At 38.0% G+C, this 16,278-nt stretch overlaps 3 protein-coding genes across 3 annotated transcripts; 2 read left to right on the top strand and 1 right to left on the bottom strand.

Moving 5' to 3' along the window:
• Window positions 1–114: 114 nt before the first annotated feature.
• Window positions 115–5,029, top strand: LOC139939150 (dynein regulatory complex protein 10-like). Its single transcript, XM_071934911.1, has 4 exons — window positions 115–1,271; window positions 2,023–2,256; window positions 2,385–2,456; window positions 3,102–5,029. Exons 1-4 carry the CDS (start codon window positions 378–380, stop codon window positions 3,384–3,386), a joined length of 1,485 nt encoding a protein of 494 aa, XP_071791012.1. The 5' UTR covers window positions 115–377; the 3' UTR covers window positions 3,387–5,029.
• Window positions 5,030–5,236: 207 nt separating this feature from the next.
• On the bottom strand, window positions 5,237–8,668 carry LOC139938819 (dynein regulatory complex protein 10-like). The gene is made up of 4 exons (XM_071934456.1): window positions 7,344–8,668; window positions 6,681–6,914; window positions 6,359–6,430; window positions 5,237–5,766 (listed from the first exon to the last, which is right to left on the bottom strand). Exons 1-4 carry the CDS (start codon window positions 8,202–8,204, stop codon window positions 5,488–5,490), a joined length of 1,446 nt encoding a protein of 481 aa, XP_071790557.1. The 5' UTR covers window positions 8,205–8,668; the 3' UTR covers window positions 5,237–5,487.
• Window positions 8,669–9,925: 1,257 nt separating this feature from the next.
• LOC139938501 (ankyrin repeat domain-containing protein 61-like) lies at window positions 9,926–12,680 on the top strand. Its single transcript, XM_071934065.1, has one exon. It carries the CDS (start codon window positions 10,041–10,043, stop codon window positions 11,361–11,363), a length of 1,323 nt encoding a protein of 440 aa, XP_071790166.1. The 5' UTR covers window positions 9,926–10,040; the 3' UTR covers window positions 11,364–12,680.
• Window positions 12,681–16,278: the final 3,598 nt, after the last annotated feature.

The raw sequence follows: 16,278 nt of genomic DNA, 5'->3' as shown, positions 1-16,278 counted from the left end.
GTATTAAAACAAAATCATCACATAAACATTTCAGAAAACGTGTTTGTTTCCTTGGATCTACTTTCTCCGTGCGAATGTGTAATAAGATACTAGGTGTGTTCTTCGTCACTTCATCTGTGCACTGTTTACATGGGAGGTGCAAAGATTGTGTGAGAAGTAAAGAAACAAACTGCAGTTTGTGTCGTAAATATTGTGTTTTGTCACACTACAGCAAAGTTCATCTTGCCTTTATGAAGTATACCTTGTTTTTAAACAATAAATGAGTCGTTGGACGTCAGAGTTTTGTTGGAACAGTTGAAAACAGAGCAGCACTTTCTTCTGGGATCTTCTCTTAACGACCGTACCGCAGGACAGCAGGTAAACACTAAACGTTCAAAATGGCGTTGGCATTTGCGGATATTGCTGTAATGGAGACAGTTCGTCTTCTCGACAAAGTCAGAGCAGATGGACCCAAAGGAAAACCAGAGATCATTTCCCAAGAACCTCTCCAGTTCAAACCAGTACACAAAGTGAAATCCAAAGAAACCAAACAACCAAAGACAGATCCACTGCGAGTATTGGACCCCGGCCGCAAGAAGCTGACCACTGTGGAGTCACAGCGTGTTCTGGCCGTACTGGATGACAGTATTAAACGCATTGAAGTGGTAACATTGCTTCCATATGTTACTGAGAACCTAGAAAGGTTTACTGCCGTGCTTGGTGCTGAATTGGTGACAGCAATACAAGAACATACGAACATGAAGAACTCTTACAACGATACCTATAATCAGTTGATGGAATTGAATAATCCACAACGATTATCAACATCACAGTCAAGTAAACGATCGTTAGCGTCATCGCAGAGGAGTGCTGAGGATAGTCGAGCTTCATCCAGGCAAAGCAGTGGTATTAATGAGAACAATGAAGGAATTGAAGACACAGAAAGGATCCTCTCTGAAGAAGAAGAACAGTTGTTTGAGACTTTTCACGTCTTGAAGAAACAGATGGGTTTCTCCACTCGTAACATCCTCCGTCTTCTGTCGCTGAACCCGGCTGCTGTGAACGCTGTTAGGGCTGAACGTCAAAGCAGAGATCAAGAATCCAGCAACCTGATTACATACATGAATGAGCTTCGAGGATTTATCTTAGAGCGATTGCTGACAACACCCCTTGAAGAGAAAGAGAAGACAGATTATTTGATGCACATCACGATCCGCGAGCGAAAGAATTCTCAAATAATAAAGAAACTCTCAGCAGAGCTCCAAGCCGCTGAGGAAGAGAAAGATGCAGAGGTATTACTGTCAGTTCAGATGGGAATTTTAGTTTAAAAAGCATTGTCCAATTACTGGATCCAACAATACCTTTTCTGGGGTTTTGAATAGTGTAGTGCATTGGCACACTACAGAGTATAAAAAAAAAAACATGAGCATTTATTCTGACACTTCATACATGTATGCCAGATAATGTAAAAATTCTAAATGTGGAAAAACATGTTGGGGCCAGTTACTTGCTTAGTACTATTAGAAAGTATTATGGTATTTGAGCTATAAAAAAAAAAGAACTAAAAGAAGTTAGGCAGAACTAAAAGAAGATTTTAAGTTATTGCAGAGACAGAATTTTTTTTACTTTGTAAAATAATCTTCTTTGATTTCCCAAAATTTTTCAAACATCTTTTAAGACTTTGAAATCATGAAAAGTCGATGTGTGATACACAAACGTTTCCAAGAACTCATACATAAAGCTAGAATAAACAAAACTTTTGGACATGCCCTTTAAATCATTGGGACGATTGAGGGTTATGATAATCACAACTTTCATGAGTTAAGCTTGACAATACATGATTCAAATTTTAATCAAGCATTTTTATAGTAATTTAAAATTACATAAAATTATGAATTTTTTTAAAACAAACAATGCTAATTCTTGGATGAACACGTACCAGTCTACCCTCAATACTCTAGTAGAAGAATTAGTTTTCAAATTTGTTACTATCAATTTTCTTGTTTTAAATAAATATTGTTGTCCAATGTTAAATTACTTCAGATCTCAAAACGGAATGAGGAAATTCGTCGTCTAAAAGCTGATTTAAACCAGATTGAGAAGTTCTCCGAGGAGCATATCCGCCGCACAAAGTCTGAATCTGAGAAACAGCAGCAAGCAGATACCAAGAACTCTGAGGGCAAACAAGGCAAGCTGCAAGCTGACTTACAGGCCCTCAAGACACAACTTGCTACCAATACAACAGAACATCGAGAGAGTGAACTAGCTCTAAGAAAGGTGAGCCTCAATACAATTCTGAATGTTACAGCGTGTCAATCTGGGAGTTTTCTGTTTCTGTACAATGCTATCCTTGGCTCCAACTTTGTTCCCACTTGTATTAAATCACACATTTTCTTCAATTGCAGAGAAAGTACAAGATAGAGACAGAAGTGGAGAATTGGATTCAGAAATTCGACACAGACATGGGTGAACGGCAGGTAGGTTGACCCCCACCCCCATACACTTCTCAACTTGTAATGATTTCATCACTGTCAACTGTATGCCCTTAGTTGAGACAATCATACTGAGTGCAAATGTTTAGATATGTAGGGATGTACTGTACTGTGTACACAACAAATATTCAGGGAGTACAAGCCTTATAAGAAGCAAGGGGCAAAACAATGAACAGTTGAATTTAATACTAAAAACCTGATGACAACTAGAGATAAGAGAAGCTAGATCAGACGCCTGGATCAGACCTGATACTACATGGAGGGGACAAAAGTGATTGCCTCCATGCCCCCTGGCCATTGCCTTGGTGCCCTTGAAATGCTCCAGTAGAAGTTTCATCATAAGGTCCTTTATGCTAACTGTATGTTTGTGAAAGAGCAAGGGACACCAAGGCATTTTCCCTTTGGTTAAGGGCACCCTAAGATGAGGTTGTACATTTCTTCTGGATTATTTCAAGGGCACAAAGGCAATGACTAGGGGGCATTCGGGCAATCGCCTTGTTGCCTTTGTGAAGTATCAGGCCTGGATGGTGCCCTTCACCAAGGATATTGCCTTGGTGCCCTTGCCCTTTCAAAAACAAAGTATTGTATGAATGGACAATATTGAATATTTGCAATGTCCTCTTCCATTAGGATGAGTATGAGGATCTGGACACTGTCTACACTGAAGAGAAAGCTCAACTGAATGAACTGGAAGAACGCTTTACCACCTTGGAGACTGAATACGTTACTATCATGGAGGAAAAGAAGATAGCTCAGGAGAAGAAAGAGCGAGAGGAACGGGAGCTGGCTTTGATGATCAAAGGAGCTACAGTCATTCAGGCATTCTGGAGATCTTATAAATGTCGTAAAGCTCTTAAGTCTAAGAAAAAGAAGGGAAAGAAAGGAAAGAAGGGAAAGAAAGGAAAAAAGAAGTAAATGTACTATTAGGAACATTGACGATGTCGCTATTAATTGGACTTCTGTACAAATTATTCATTCTAAACCAGTGAAGATAGAAAGCCAAGTTTCACATAAAGTAGAAGACTTTGGTAAATTTATTCACACTTGATAGAAATTAAGCCACACATCCCCCCTTGCACTAACAAAATGGTCTACGCGTAGGTAATGAGGGTATTCTAACTCTATCTAGGCATGCTTTATTGAAGCCAACAGAAGTCAACACCTTTATCTGTGCACTTGGATAAAATAGGCCTACATGTCATGTACATTGTACAATACTCCAACCATGTGTGAATGAGCTTATCAAATTCAAGAAAAACCTGTCAAATTTGGGGGTAAAAGTTGATGATATTTTCCACAGGTTCATATAGTCAAGTGTATCAGGGCTGTCGACCATAAACATTAGGATGGTTTTCAAATAAAGCATGTTTCAACCTGAAATTATTTTACTACATTATAGTGTATTGTACAAAATCTTCCTGTGACACTCATACCAAAATGTACATGTATATTGTACTTAAAGACACTGGACACTATTGGTAATTGTCAAAGACTAGTCTTCACAGTTGGTGTGTCTTAACATATGCATAAAATAACGAACCTGGGAAAAATTGAGCTCAATCAGTCTTCGAAGTTGCAAGATATTAATCAAAGAAAAAACACCCTTGTCGCACCATGGTCACACGAAGTTGTGTGCTTTCAGATGCTTGATTTCGAGACCTTAATTCTAAATCTGAGGTCTCGAAATCAAATTCGTGGAAAATTACATCTGTTTCTCACAATGTTTTATACTATCAACCTCTCCCCATTACTCGTAATCAAGAAAGGTTTTGTGCTAATAATTATTTTGAGTAATTACCAATATAGTCCACTGCCTTTAAAAACAGCGATGAACCAAAATAATAACCAATTGAAATGCAGTTATCTTCGTATTTATTATGTTCTTGTGTTTGCATATTTGTTCTTGAAGTTATATATAAGAATGTGCTATTTAAAGATTATAAATCGCTAATAATTTTCACATCAGACATTTACGAGGAATTTGTCATAAAAATCAGTGTTTTTTTATAATTTTCAACATCAATCCAATGAATGTTAAACTATATTACCGCATAAACGTACATCACAGTTATCATTTAATAGTATGTAAAGTTTGAAGATTGACCAAAATGTATTGTTCAATATACATGTAATGCATTTTCTTCAGTCATTCCTACCTATGTGCAGCAAAAGCACAGAAACGCTAGAATGCAAAGCTCATCATTTTGAGTAAGTGGTTTTTCTCGAAATTGTTTTGAAACAAATAGACCATTCTCTTTTTGGACAAACATTCTCGAGTTTCCGAGCTTCTTACTTTTAAATTGGTGTTACATTGCAATCAGTTTAAAAATAGAGCAGTTGTTAGAATGATAATTAATAAAGTAGGTTATACATTATATTGATTGTTTTTAAATAACAGCAACATTTCAACATTACGTAGTTCATGTCGGTTATGGAAAACAGACTTGCTTGAATAAAAACTGTATGTACATAGTTTATATCACATTCAATCAGTACTGGGAATTTCTATCATTTTGTTGTCACGGCTTTTTAAACGTAATTTGCAGTGGTTGTTCAAAGTATTGTGCACGGTCGAACAAACCCACCCACTTGTTTACATTATTTATTCAAATAATGTGAATCCCGCTAATCGAGACGTTCTTGGTCTTCACGACGTCCCCATTGGTTTCAAGGGTAGACACGCTCAGATTCCTCCCCCCCCCCCCCCCCTCCCCACACACACACACCGACAAGATTCGGTTAATTATAAGAGATGCCAACCTGGGGCCAATTTCATAGAGCTGCTTAAACAAAGTTGTTTAGCTCAACAACATTTTGCTTACCAGAATAAGGTTGCCAGCCTAACTACTATGTCACGTGTACAACTGTGGTTGGTATCCTGCTAATTTCTGTTAAGCAGAAAAATGTTAAGCAACATTTTCTGCTTAAGCAGCTCTATGAAATTGGGCCCTGTTATTTACAACCCGAACATGGGTGTTTGTCCTTTTTTTTTTACATATCAGCGGAATTGCAAACACTATTTCTTCTTATCTGCCCCTTTCTTCTTGCCTTTCTTCTTCTTAGCCTTGAGAGCTTGAGCTTTGCGACGTCTGTAATCTTTCCAAAGTCTCTGGAATTTAGTAGCTGCATCATGTCTTGCAAATTCTAGTAGTTTAATCTCTTTGATCTTACGAGCTGTGTCATGTTCTTCAATGATAAGGAGGTACTCTGCCTCTAAGGTGGTGAAGCGCTCTTCAATCTCGTTCAGTCGAGCCTTCTCTTCGGTGTAAATAGCGTCTGCATCTTCAAACTCAAGCTGGGTGAGGGAAGGGGAATAAGTCAAAGTGTTACTGACGGTTCAATGAAGAAATGGAAAGTGATGACCCTTAAAGATGGAATTACAATGTATTGTGAGGTTCGTTTTTCTGGTTTGAAATGAGTTAGAAATAAGTCCCGTTGTGAAACTAAAATAAATTCCCGTGTATCTTCTCCATCCAAAACAGAGTATAAACATTATTTATCACAAGAGAACAAACGAAGGAAAGAGAAGGAAAGAAACAACGTTATCCTGAAAAATCCACACTATGAAAATTAGTGACGAATCAACGCAGTAAATTAATTTAAAGTGAAATGCAGATATGGTAGGAAATGTTTGGATGTTGGGGTTTCCGATTGGCACTAAAATGTCAAAAGCAAACAAACAAACAAACAAACAAACAAACTAACTAACAAACAAACACCCCGAACAAACAAACAAACAAACACGCAAACACCTCAGCAAACAAACAAACAAATAAACAAACAGACAAACAAGTAGATCCCTCTTCCTTACAATTTTCAGTTATTTTCTGAACACACCCGCTAGGGGTCATAAACCTACTCTGGAACTTGGCTTGAGATATACATACCTGTCGATCACCCACGTCAGTGTCGTACTTCAGAATCCAGTTCTCTAGTTCTGTTTCAATTTTGAATTTTCTCTGGGGAAAAAAAGAGGAAAAACATATTGATATTTATTGGTTGGAACGTTATTGCGGAGGTCGTTGGTTCGAATCCCACCCTAGTAAATTCTTCTCCCCGGAAAAAAAAACAGTTTCCCTTGTGGCTTAACATTGAAAGACATATTGGTCAGATATTGGGTTTAATTGGGGACGGTGGGGGGGGGGGGGTTTGGGTGGTCGCAGAGATGTATTGCACCATGCAGTAATAATGATATCAACTTCATATCACCTTTCTGAGTGTGAGTTCTTTTTCTCTGTGGTCCGTGATGCTTGCAGAAAGTTGAGCTTTAAGTGACTGTAAGTCTGCCGTTAGTTTGTCTTGTTTTCCCGCCCAATTCTTGGTGTCGACTTGCTGCTGTTTCTCAGCCTCGGTCTTTGTACGGCGTATGAAATCATCATTCAGTTTTTCAATCTGGTTCAAATCTGACTTTAGACGACGAATCTCTTCATTTTGCCGTGAGATCTAGAGGTGATCAATACAAATTATTTAGAATATCATAAATTGGTGATTTATTATATGGCATAAAGAAAATAAAACATTAAAAAACATAACGAAACATTTTCAAAGTATTTAGCTAAGATGGTCGAAAAAGACTGGATAAAATGCGTTCTTTATCCAGTTTCAAAAACTTTTCCGTATTAAAAATATACCCGTTTCAGAATATTGATATCATATGCCACCATTTTAAGCTTGTAATATTCGCAAAAACAATATTATTTTTTTGTATAACAGAAACAAAAACGAAAAAATATGGATAAGATTCCTTCCAGTGTTATGGTAACAGGCACCCATTATGTTTACCCCTAAAATAACACAACGACAATGACAAACAAATGGTTGATTACAATTAAATACTATACCTTTGAGTGGAATGAAGATGGAGTGTCTTACCTCAGTATCTTTGAAATCTTGAGCAGCTCCGAGTTCCGCTGATAATTTCTTTATTATCTGAGCATTCTTTCTCTCACGAACATCTATGAGAGATAGATAATCTAGTTCATCTTTTTCCTCAAGGGGCGTGGTCAGCAACCTTGTAAGCATGAATCCTCGAAGCTCCTTCATGTTCTTGATGAGGTTATTAGACTGATCATCCCTGCGGTCCTGCCATCGTGCCTTGATTACACGTACAGCAGGCGGGTTCAATGAGAGAAGACGGAGGATGTTACGGGTCGCGAAACTCAGCTTTTTCTTTAAGACGGAAAGATACTCCTTCAATTGCTCCTCATCTTCAGCTGAGTGGATCTCAACTCTATCTTCATATGTATCTGATACATGAATGCTGCTTAGCCTGGATGCGCTACTTATACTTCCCGTAAGCGACACCGATGATGATTTGAAACGAGATGATGCTCTTGACTTGGGGTTTAACCTGTTGTACACATGGGTGTAAGATTTATTGAGATGGGAATGTCCATCTAAAGCTGTGAGTAGTTCAGTTCCAAACACATCACTATATCTGTCAAGATTCTCTGTGAGATATGGTAGCAGTGTGGCCACTTCAAGCCGTTGAATACTTTCATCTAGTACAGCTAGGACACGCTGTGACTCCACAGTGGTCAGTTTCTTCCGACCGAGGTCTATCCCATGACCAGCAGCAACCTTTCCGGGGTGTTTTGCCTCCTTTGAGGTTTTGAAATGACTTTCTTGGGGAGGTTCAAATGATACTTCACTGTTATCGAGTTCGACAGCGTCGACATTATTCAAGTCTGATTCTAAACCTGAAACGTCACCCATTGATCTCCGAGAAGCCATTTGTAAAGTTCTTGTTTGATCTTGGTTGTCAGTTTACGAATTTGATTTCATTCTTTAATTGTGACAGCTCTGCAGACTCTATATAGGCCTAATCATACATGAACCATGAAAATACTTTAGAATATAGTATTTCCGATTCAAACATGCAAATAAAAAAGGAGACGAAATTTCTTGAGAAAACAGTCAGCACATTAATTTAACATGTATACAGCCAAACGTACGCTAAGTCATACCATTAAACGTGAAGTCCAATGAGGTATCCATTATAAAGTATCCTGCCATAAAACACAATTGAAAATTTGGTTGAAAATCACGAAAACCACTTTACCAACTAGCTCCTGCAACTAGCCACAAGACTAATATTCTCCGAAAACAATTGAAGACTGAATAATGGTATAAATATCGATGAACTGATGAAACTCAAAGCTGAAGTAAAGATTACATGTTGTGTGTTGGTGAACTTGGGGGATTGCAATGACTACTACTGACTCCCGATTGTACATGTATCGGGTTTGAACCTGTAGTTACGGTAAATAAAATACAATAATATGAAAGCCTCTTTACAATCACACTTACGCGATTACAAAATAGTCACACCTAACAAGAAGGTTTATACAAACAAAAATTATCCTTAACAAACCGCTTATTTCAAGATGCTACCTTTATTATTGAAAACATACTCAATGTTGCAAGTTTTACTATCTAGGTTTGTTTTTATTTGGTTTTGCGGATGAATCGGAGAATAATTGTGCTTGTTGAGCTGTTGCTAAGAGTGTTCCTATTGAAAGCAACGTTTTTATTCCATTTCAATGAAAGCAATACCACCATTATGGATGCTCACACACCTTAACGAACAACAATTACATTTCCATAACACGAAATGGCACAACAACTTTGAGTTAGAAAGGGGCAGGTACAGGAATATAAAAAATACATGTACAAGTACAACATTTGGAATAGCCAACTTGTAAACGATTCAAAGTTATCAAAACTACCAACCAAATAAATTGGGAAAATTACAAGCAGGGCTACTTGTATGTAAAAGTGCTATTACTTTTCATGTTTTAGAAAGAAAACGTTTATGTTTGAAAAGAGCAGGGTAGTATTTCAAAAGGCAAGGTTTATTTTCAATATGAATACCAAATGGTTTCCACTTTGATGATTACGATGAATGCGTCTGTGACCCTGATAGTTCTTACTCAATAGTTACAACAATAAAACAGTCTATTGTCATACTTAAATGGAGTCTAAATAAAATGTTCACTTACACTAGGCCAATGGTATATATTTGTGTGTATACACTGAACTGACATACATAACACAACTGTTGGCACTTGTAAAAAGTGACTGACAAAAAGCAATATTTATGTTTAAGGGACTCATTTTTGTCTGCAGCCAATTTAAATTGAGTTTGACAATAATTTGGTGGGTAATCTTGTTTTTATCAAGGAAGAAACTTCATTCTAAGCAAATGTTTGTGCTTATTAGCAGCTGTATGTAATTGGGCCCAGGTTGGGGGAGTTTTCTGATGCTAGGCGATGGTACTGAAAACAAATGGATTCACATATGATTGGGACTTGAGTCAAGTCTAGGTTTGGATCAGCGCGCATCGATGGCGGCTGACGCGGTATTATATTCTGTATCTATGGTGTGACGCAACACGGACGCAATGCGCAAGTGATACTCGCGCGTTCAGAACAGGCGCTGCGTTTGAAATAAATAATACAGGCGGTTGTTTTATACTGTTGCACATTACTACATCTGTTTTTGGTTGAGAAAAACGGTATGCATGGAAGCTGATGTTCAGTACGAAGAAAATAATAAGACAAAAGGAAAATGGATGAACAGACCCCACTCATGAAGTTCTTTAATCAATTACGTCTTAAGTGCGGCACATCTCCATCAATACAACTAAGCGACGGGATACATCTTACAGGAGTTCCAAACGATGATCTATATGATGCGATTACTCGTGGAGATTTAAGTAAATGCCAGGAGCTTCTTGAAATGGGTGTAATGGATCAAGAAGAAGGAGACTGTGCAAGCTACCCTTCTCATGAAGCAGTTAAACTCACTTCGCCTCTACACTACGCAGTGATGCGCCGAGAGCCTGAGATTATTAAGCTACTTCTAAAGTACGGTGCTGATCCAAATTGTGTGGATACTGAAGGCAGGACAGCAATACATTCATTGATTCTATGCTGGCCTCGATGCGTACCTAAAGGTAACCCATCCAAGTTACACGGAACCGCTGCATATCAAAGGCATCTCCAAGAAGTAGACATGGTATGCCGAGATAGTCTTTGGAGACTATGTGCCTTTGGTGGCAACCCAAACGCACGGGACAACAGGCAGCAGTCACCGCTACACTATGCTGCTAGATTTGATATCCCTAGTGCAGCGAAAGTACTTCTTGAATGGGGTGCTCATAATGACTCCACTGACATAGACCGTAAGACACCTCTGATGCTAGCAGCAGCCACGGGAGAGGAAAGCCTGGAGGTTCTTCTGCAATCAAAACCAAACGTCCATCTTACATGTATTGATGGAAAGACAGCACTTCACCATGCAGTTGAGTCAAGATGCCCAAAGCATAAGAAGCAGCTTTGTGTTAAGTTGCTTCTTCAAGGAGGTGCTAACCCTGATGTAGTGGATAACACCAGAAGCACAGCTCTCCATTATGCATGTACTAAGCTACCAGACGAGACCATCATCCAGTGTTTACTACGAGCACGAGCCAATCCTGACATCCGAGATGCAAACCTCATGACGCCTCTTCATCTACTACTCCAAAACACAAACAATCTCCTCACGAAAGACACCATCCTAGATCTTGTAGATGCAACTCTTATTTACGGAATACCAAACAGACAAGTTCCGTTGGCACCCAACCTTCCCTGGCTTACGTTTTCTGTTGGAGCAATTCTCACTGACCACTCCCCTCCACCTCTCCAGAGAATCTGCAGGAAGATAACACGCAACCAGATACTGAAGAGCCTTGGAAGTCATTATGAAGATACCAAGATGGAGCGGATCATGGAGGATGCAGTTGCTTGGTTACCGCTTCCAAAGTCACTACAAAGATTCATCGTACTGGATGCAACAAACCCAGTACGGCAATTGATTCTGGGAATTAAACAAATCCAGAACCGTCAGTGATGCCGAACAAAACGCAGCCAAACTTCAAGTCCAACAACAACAAAAACAACAGCAACGAATATATTTCAAGTCGGCGGTTGACTTTTTGTCCCCCAATTTGTCTTATTTATATTGGGATTATTTAGACTTTGGCACAGTAAAATCGGAAACTGATTGTTGGGAGGCAATCTGAAGACTTCTGAGTCTTTAGATTAAAAGTATGCTTGGATAAATCCTTAATTTATATTAAAACATTGTCATCTTAATTATGATATATACAACTTAGTGTGAAATATTTCAGGATATTTTCTTTGTCTTTTGGGGGGCAGGAATTTGGTGAGAGGACATGCACAATTTGAACTGTGGTTTTTAAGAAACTGCATTCACCTATTCAAACAAAATAAAAATTAATAAATTATTAAAATAATAAAATAATTAATTAATAAATAAATAAATGGTTAAATATTCTATAAAACATGTATTTCCTTTATTTGTTGTCAAACCGAAGTATGTTTTAAATAATCTAAAGACTCAGAAGTCTGTATGCATGTTTAATGGACTCACTACTGCCATTGCATATTTTATTATGAAGTAAACACTTGCTATCGATTTAACTCTATTCGACTTTATTAACATATCCACCACAAGCTTATTGGATAAGAACATAAACAAGTATTTACCATGTCTCTGTCTTCATGGACACATGGTCATGACAAGAGGGTAGTAACTTTCAGCAGTTAACTCCAGGGATGGGTGTTGGTATTTCATGATGGCCAAACTCAGATATAGCTAACAAGGATGGTAAAACGCTCAGATTGAGATGGCTTAATACTTTAAGACAATGATGACAATGGTGATGATGACGCGATAATGATGAGTGAGATGAATTAGCCTATAATGATGACAACCAATGCCAAAACAGACTTGATTCGGTTAAGTACAACCTTCATTTGCCAAGAGGAAGTCATGCAATTTCCTCGACAACAAGTCTAATCTCAACCGTCATTTTCGTTATTTTCTTTATTTGGATAATTTAGCCTTTTGTAGTTACATACAAATTCAGACAATTTCCGACTGTTATTGACCCTTAATATCCGCTGACTCCTCCTACTCTTACTCCTACTCTTTAGTCAAACCCCGGTCATTGTACCCTTTCATAGAAAGATAAACTTTCATTCGTTCTGCCCAAAGTTTGCCCGATCAATTCACAAACACGACTCACCAATCTTTTTTGTTCAATCCCCCTGAAACCTGCTTCAAGTCACCTCTTCTTGAAGACTACGTCCTTTACTTCTTATTATTCTACTCCACTCTTGATATTCCCTGGATCTTAACTAGCCATCCGGCTTGAGGAAGTTAACTGAATCCCAGCCGGAGGGCATACAGCTATTTACAGCTCTCCCCTGTGTGTTAGACTGGCACCTTGAGTGCGAGTCACACAACAGCTTCAGTAGCCCGACTCAAGACTCAACATTACAGGGTGTGCCTCAAGCACATGGGCAATGAGTATACATACACAAAAAGATTCGGTTAGAAAAGAGTTTTTTTCACAATCACCATTGTCGAAATAATCTCACTTAAAAAAAAAGACTATTACTAAAGCCTTACTTTCCACTAAGCCATGGCAACCATAATACCAAATTCTTGCAAGAAGTGGTGGTTTTGACTCTGAGAAGAAGTCCAACCTTTTGAGGAGAGCACTGATCAACAACCTCGAGACTTATATCACCTCTGATTCTCATCATTGCAAGAAGAGACCATCACACCGTGTCCATCTACATGCCTACCTAGAATACTCCAGTTTTCAACACAATGCACAGCTTCAAATCTTCAAAATTGTTGGTATATTAATTTGAAAAAGCCGATGTATTTTTTTCTTAAGAAAACGTCATAGACGAGAGACAGGAGTAGTTCTTTTGGGGGAAAGAACAACAACAAAAACATTTAATTCAAACCATACAAAATAAATGTTTCTAAATTGATTTTAATTAAGATGAAGATGATTTTCTTACAGAACCTTCCAGGTTGTGGATTTATAAAATGAACTGTATACAAAGGATCCGTGAGCTAAACATCGAAGTGCTTAAAACTTAAACAGCGCCCTCATACACCAAGTAGAGTAAGCTTATTATTGTTCAATCCTAAGACGAATCACTGGATTGGTAAAAGTAATATCGATTTTCATTCTGGGAAACTTACCGATGATAATATTCATACTATAATAGGGACAATCTTCAGGAGACAGTGTCCAAAATGTTTTGCACAAGTCGAGAAATGGCATAATGAAGAATACACAAATCACTGTTACTTATTGCGATCATCATAACTTCGATATGAAAGTGTAGAAAAATAACTATCTGCGTGCATCGAGTCAGGACTGAGGTTGGCTCTGAATGGAGCAAGCTGAGAAAAGATTAAATAACAACTGTAATTTGTTAATACAAACGATGTATCAATTGCATGCTGGTTATCGTGAACCACTGCTGTATAACGATCTTTATAGTTTTCCAACTGCTTCAATTATAGTCTACTTCCTCATTAATAGCATTAGACTCATATTGATTCGCTAAACACCATCCTGAACGCACAAATTAATATCATTTCCCACGACGACAGAGTCGTATGACCCTCTTCAATTGACACTCAGACATTATAGGACCCCCAGGCAGGCTTACCATCAGTCAACTAAACCACAAGTCACATCTCTAGCAGTAATTACAATCTTACAGATTTAATCCTACCACCCCTTTGGGTCAGGGGAAGTTAAAGATGGCTAACATTTTCTTTAAACATAGCTTCAAACAATGGATCCCTGACTCTAGTTTGGGCTCATCTATTCAGCCTTGGTGGACGAAATCTAGATTACGCAGGCAGCGAGTTGAAAAGGGGCCACGTGCAAGGAATTAAGTTAGAGTTGCGTTTGACGACTGGTGGCGCTGTAGATTGTGATTAATTAGTACAATATTTGTTGTTCTTCAAACAGCTTCTAACAAGGGTTAACATGACTCTAGTTTTGGCTCATCTATTCATCATTGGTGGACGAAATAATGATAATGCGAGCAGCGAGTTCAAAAAATCCCTGTGCAAGGAAAGCTGGCAATCTCAGATAGTCTAGTTGGTAAGACACTGATCTAGAATTGCAAGGGTAGTGGATTCAAATCCCACCCGAGTAATATGGCTGAGATTTTTTTCTCGGGAAAGTACTGAGTATACAGTGCTAACACACATCGGTGTATGGGTAAAAACCAAAGTAATTTAATTCTTTTAAGGCCATACACAATACATAAAATTGCAATGTTTCATTCTTCTTATTTTATGAATCTGATTTCTACAAGGTAGCCAATAAATAAAACATTCGATTTGTATACAAACTGTCGTTGTATTCAAGAAGATAACACAAACTATGAGCCAATTAATCTGGTAACTGCGACCCTCTGTTACCCCAAACGATAGCCAATCAATTTAATACCCAGAGCTGTGAAGTTAATTAGTGTACACACCCTCCTTTTGTTTTGACTGAAGTACTTCCTACTTATATTATGCTGACTGATATTTGCTTATTACGGGTATTGGGTTATGATTATCTATGAATAACACACGTGCCTATTAAAGTAGCGTCGATAGAGTAGAGTCGGTATTCTTTTTTCTTTTTTTTTTCATTTCAGAACTATTTATTTGCACATGAATAAGCACTTAAGAAAACTTTTTTTTGACAAGAAAACTACTAAGTGGAGGCATTACACAAGAAGCCGAAAACACAACCAAAATATATTGATATAAACAGTGCTGGAAAAGGAAGACAATTCAAAGGACAAAATACAACAAAACAAAACAATGGAACAGAAACAGACATACAAACGAAGTGGACATAAACTTTTATTTCTTACTCCTGAACGGATGATGACAACAGTTTAAGTCATACCATAGAGCAATGGTAATACGTAAAGTAACTTTATGAAGGAAATGTCTGTACATTATTTTGCGCAAGTTTGTTTGTCCATGTCTAACCTTTGACCCAGGTAATGTCTTTGATTATTTCATAGTTTAATTTAGGTGTACATGTCATGCGCCATAGTTTACTTTTTTTTTTAACACGGGTCAGTTTGGTTTGTAAATTGACATTGTCATTTGACACGAAGTGTCTCTGATTGGTTTACATTTTCAGTAGTGGCACCGTAAAGACCAAATCAGTCGTTTTCAAGATCAACTTTTCTTTTCACTCGTCAGGTACCAAGCTGGTGTTTTCATCAAGTGCCTCAGGTAGTGCTATGTTACAGTTCTAATCCAACGCTCCGCTCCAGTCCGTTCACAGAAGGCTTTACATTGAGGTAATGAGAGTATAGGTCTACCAATATGACACGGCGCTTGTGTGTAGCTTTGGTGCAATGGTCGACCACACCCTTATTCCACGGGAAACAGGGTAAATTGAGCGAAGGTGTGAAACAGTTAACGGTTGCCATCAAAAACTTTGACAGAATTCAAGTGGTCTAAACATATGTAACATAGCAACTGTATGCTGCCAAGCAAAAAATAGCAAAGTCGTTCAAAGGAAACTATTATACAATAAATATAGTGATTTGGTAATTATCGAAACAAAAGTGATTGGGTTGATTATAAAATTACTATCAGTACCAATCGTTCAAATATATTAAAGGCCATATTTTCGTTTGAAATTATGTAAAATTTGTAGAAAATAATTGTAATAGCGCCACATCACGATTGCTCATTTCGATTGCAGCATCCAGCGTGGGAAGGAATCTGATCCTACGATTCAGAATATGAAGATTCACCAGAAGGCATTCGTCCTTAGAGGAATTTACGAATTTCACTTTTTCAAGGATCACCTTCGATCTTCAACAACCACTTTCATTGACGGCAAATTTCAATTATGCCAGAAAGACCAAAGAAGTCAAATTGTTTCAGTTGTTGAGTTTTA

This window comes from Asterias amurensis, chromosome 6 (genome assembly GCF_032118995.1).
Source record: "Asterias amurensis chromosome 6, ASM3211899v1".
Classification (NCBI taxonomy): domain Eukaryota; kingdom Metazoa; phylum Echinodermata; class Asteroidea; order Forcipulatida; family Asteriidae; genus Asterias; species Asterias amurensis.
Note: the sequence above shows the minus strand (reverse complement) of the source record. Positions and strands in the feature narration are given on the sequence as shown.

Coding starts and splice junctions, on each gene's coding strand:
- LOC139939150 (XM_071934911.1), top strand. CDS start 378: ATGGCGTTGGCATTTGCGGATATTGCTGTAATGGAGACAGTTCGTCTT. Junction 1,272..2,022: donor AGGAAGAGAAAGATGCAGAG/GTATTACTGTCA, acceptor AAATTACTTCAG/ATCTCAAAACGGAATGAGGA. Junction 2,257..2,384: donor GTGAACTAGCTCTAAGAAAG/GTGAGCCTCAAT, acceptor CTTCAATTGCAG/AGAAAGTACAAGATAGAGAC.
- LOC139938819 (XM_071934456.1), bottom strand. CDS start 8,204: ATGGCTTCTCGGAGATCAATGGGTGACGTTTCAGGTTTAGAATCAGAC. Junction 6,431..6,680: donor AAGAACTCACACTCAGAAAG/GTGATATGAAGT, acceptor TTTTTTCCCCAG/AGAAAATTCAAAATTGAAAC. Junction 5,767..6,358: donor CTGACGTGGGTGATCGACAG/GTATGTATATCT, acceptor TCCCTCACCCAG/CTTGAGTTTGAAGATGCAGA.
- LOC139938501 (XM_071934065.1), top strand. CDS start 10,041: ATGGATGAACAGACCCCACTCATGAAGTTCTTTAATCAATTACGTCTT.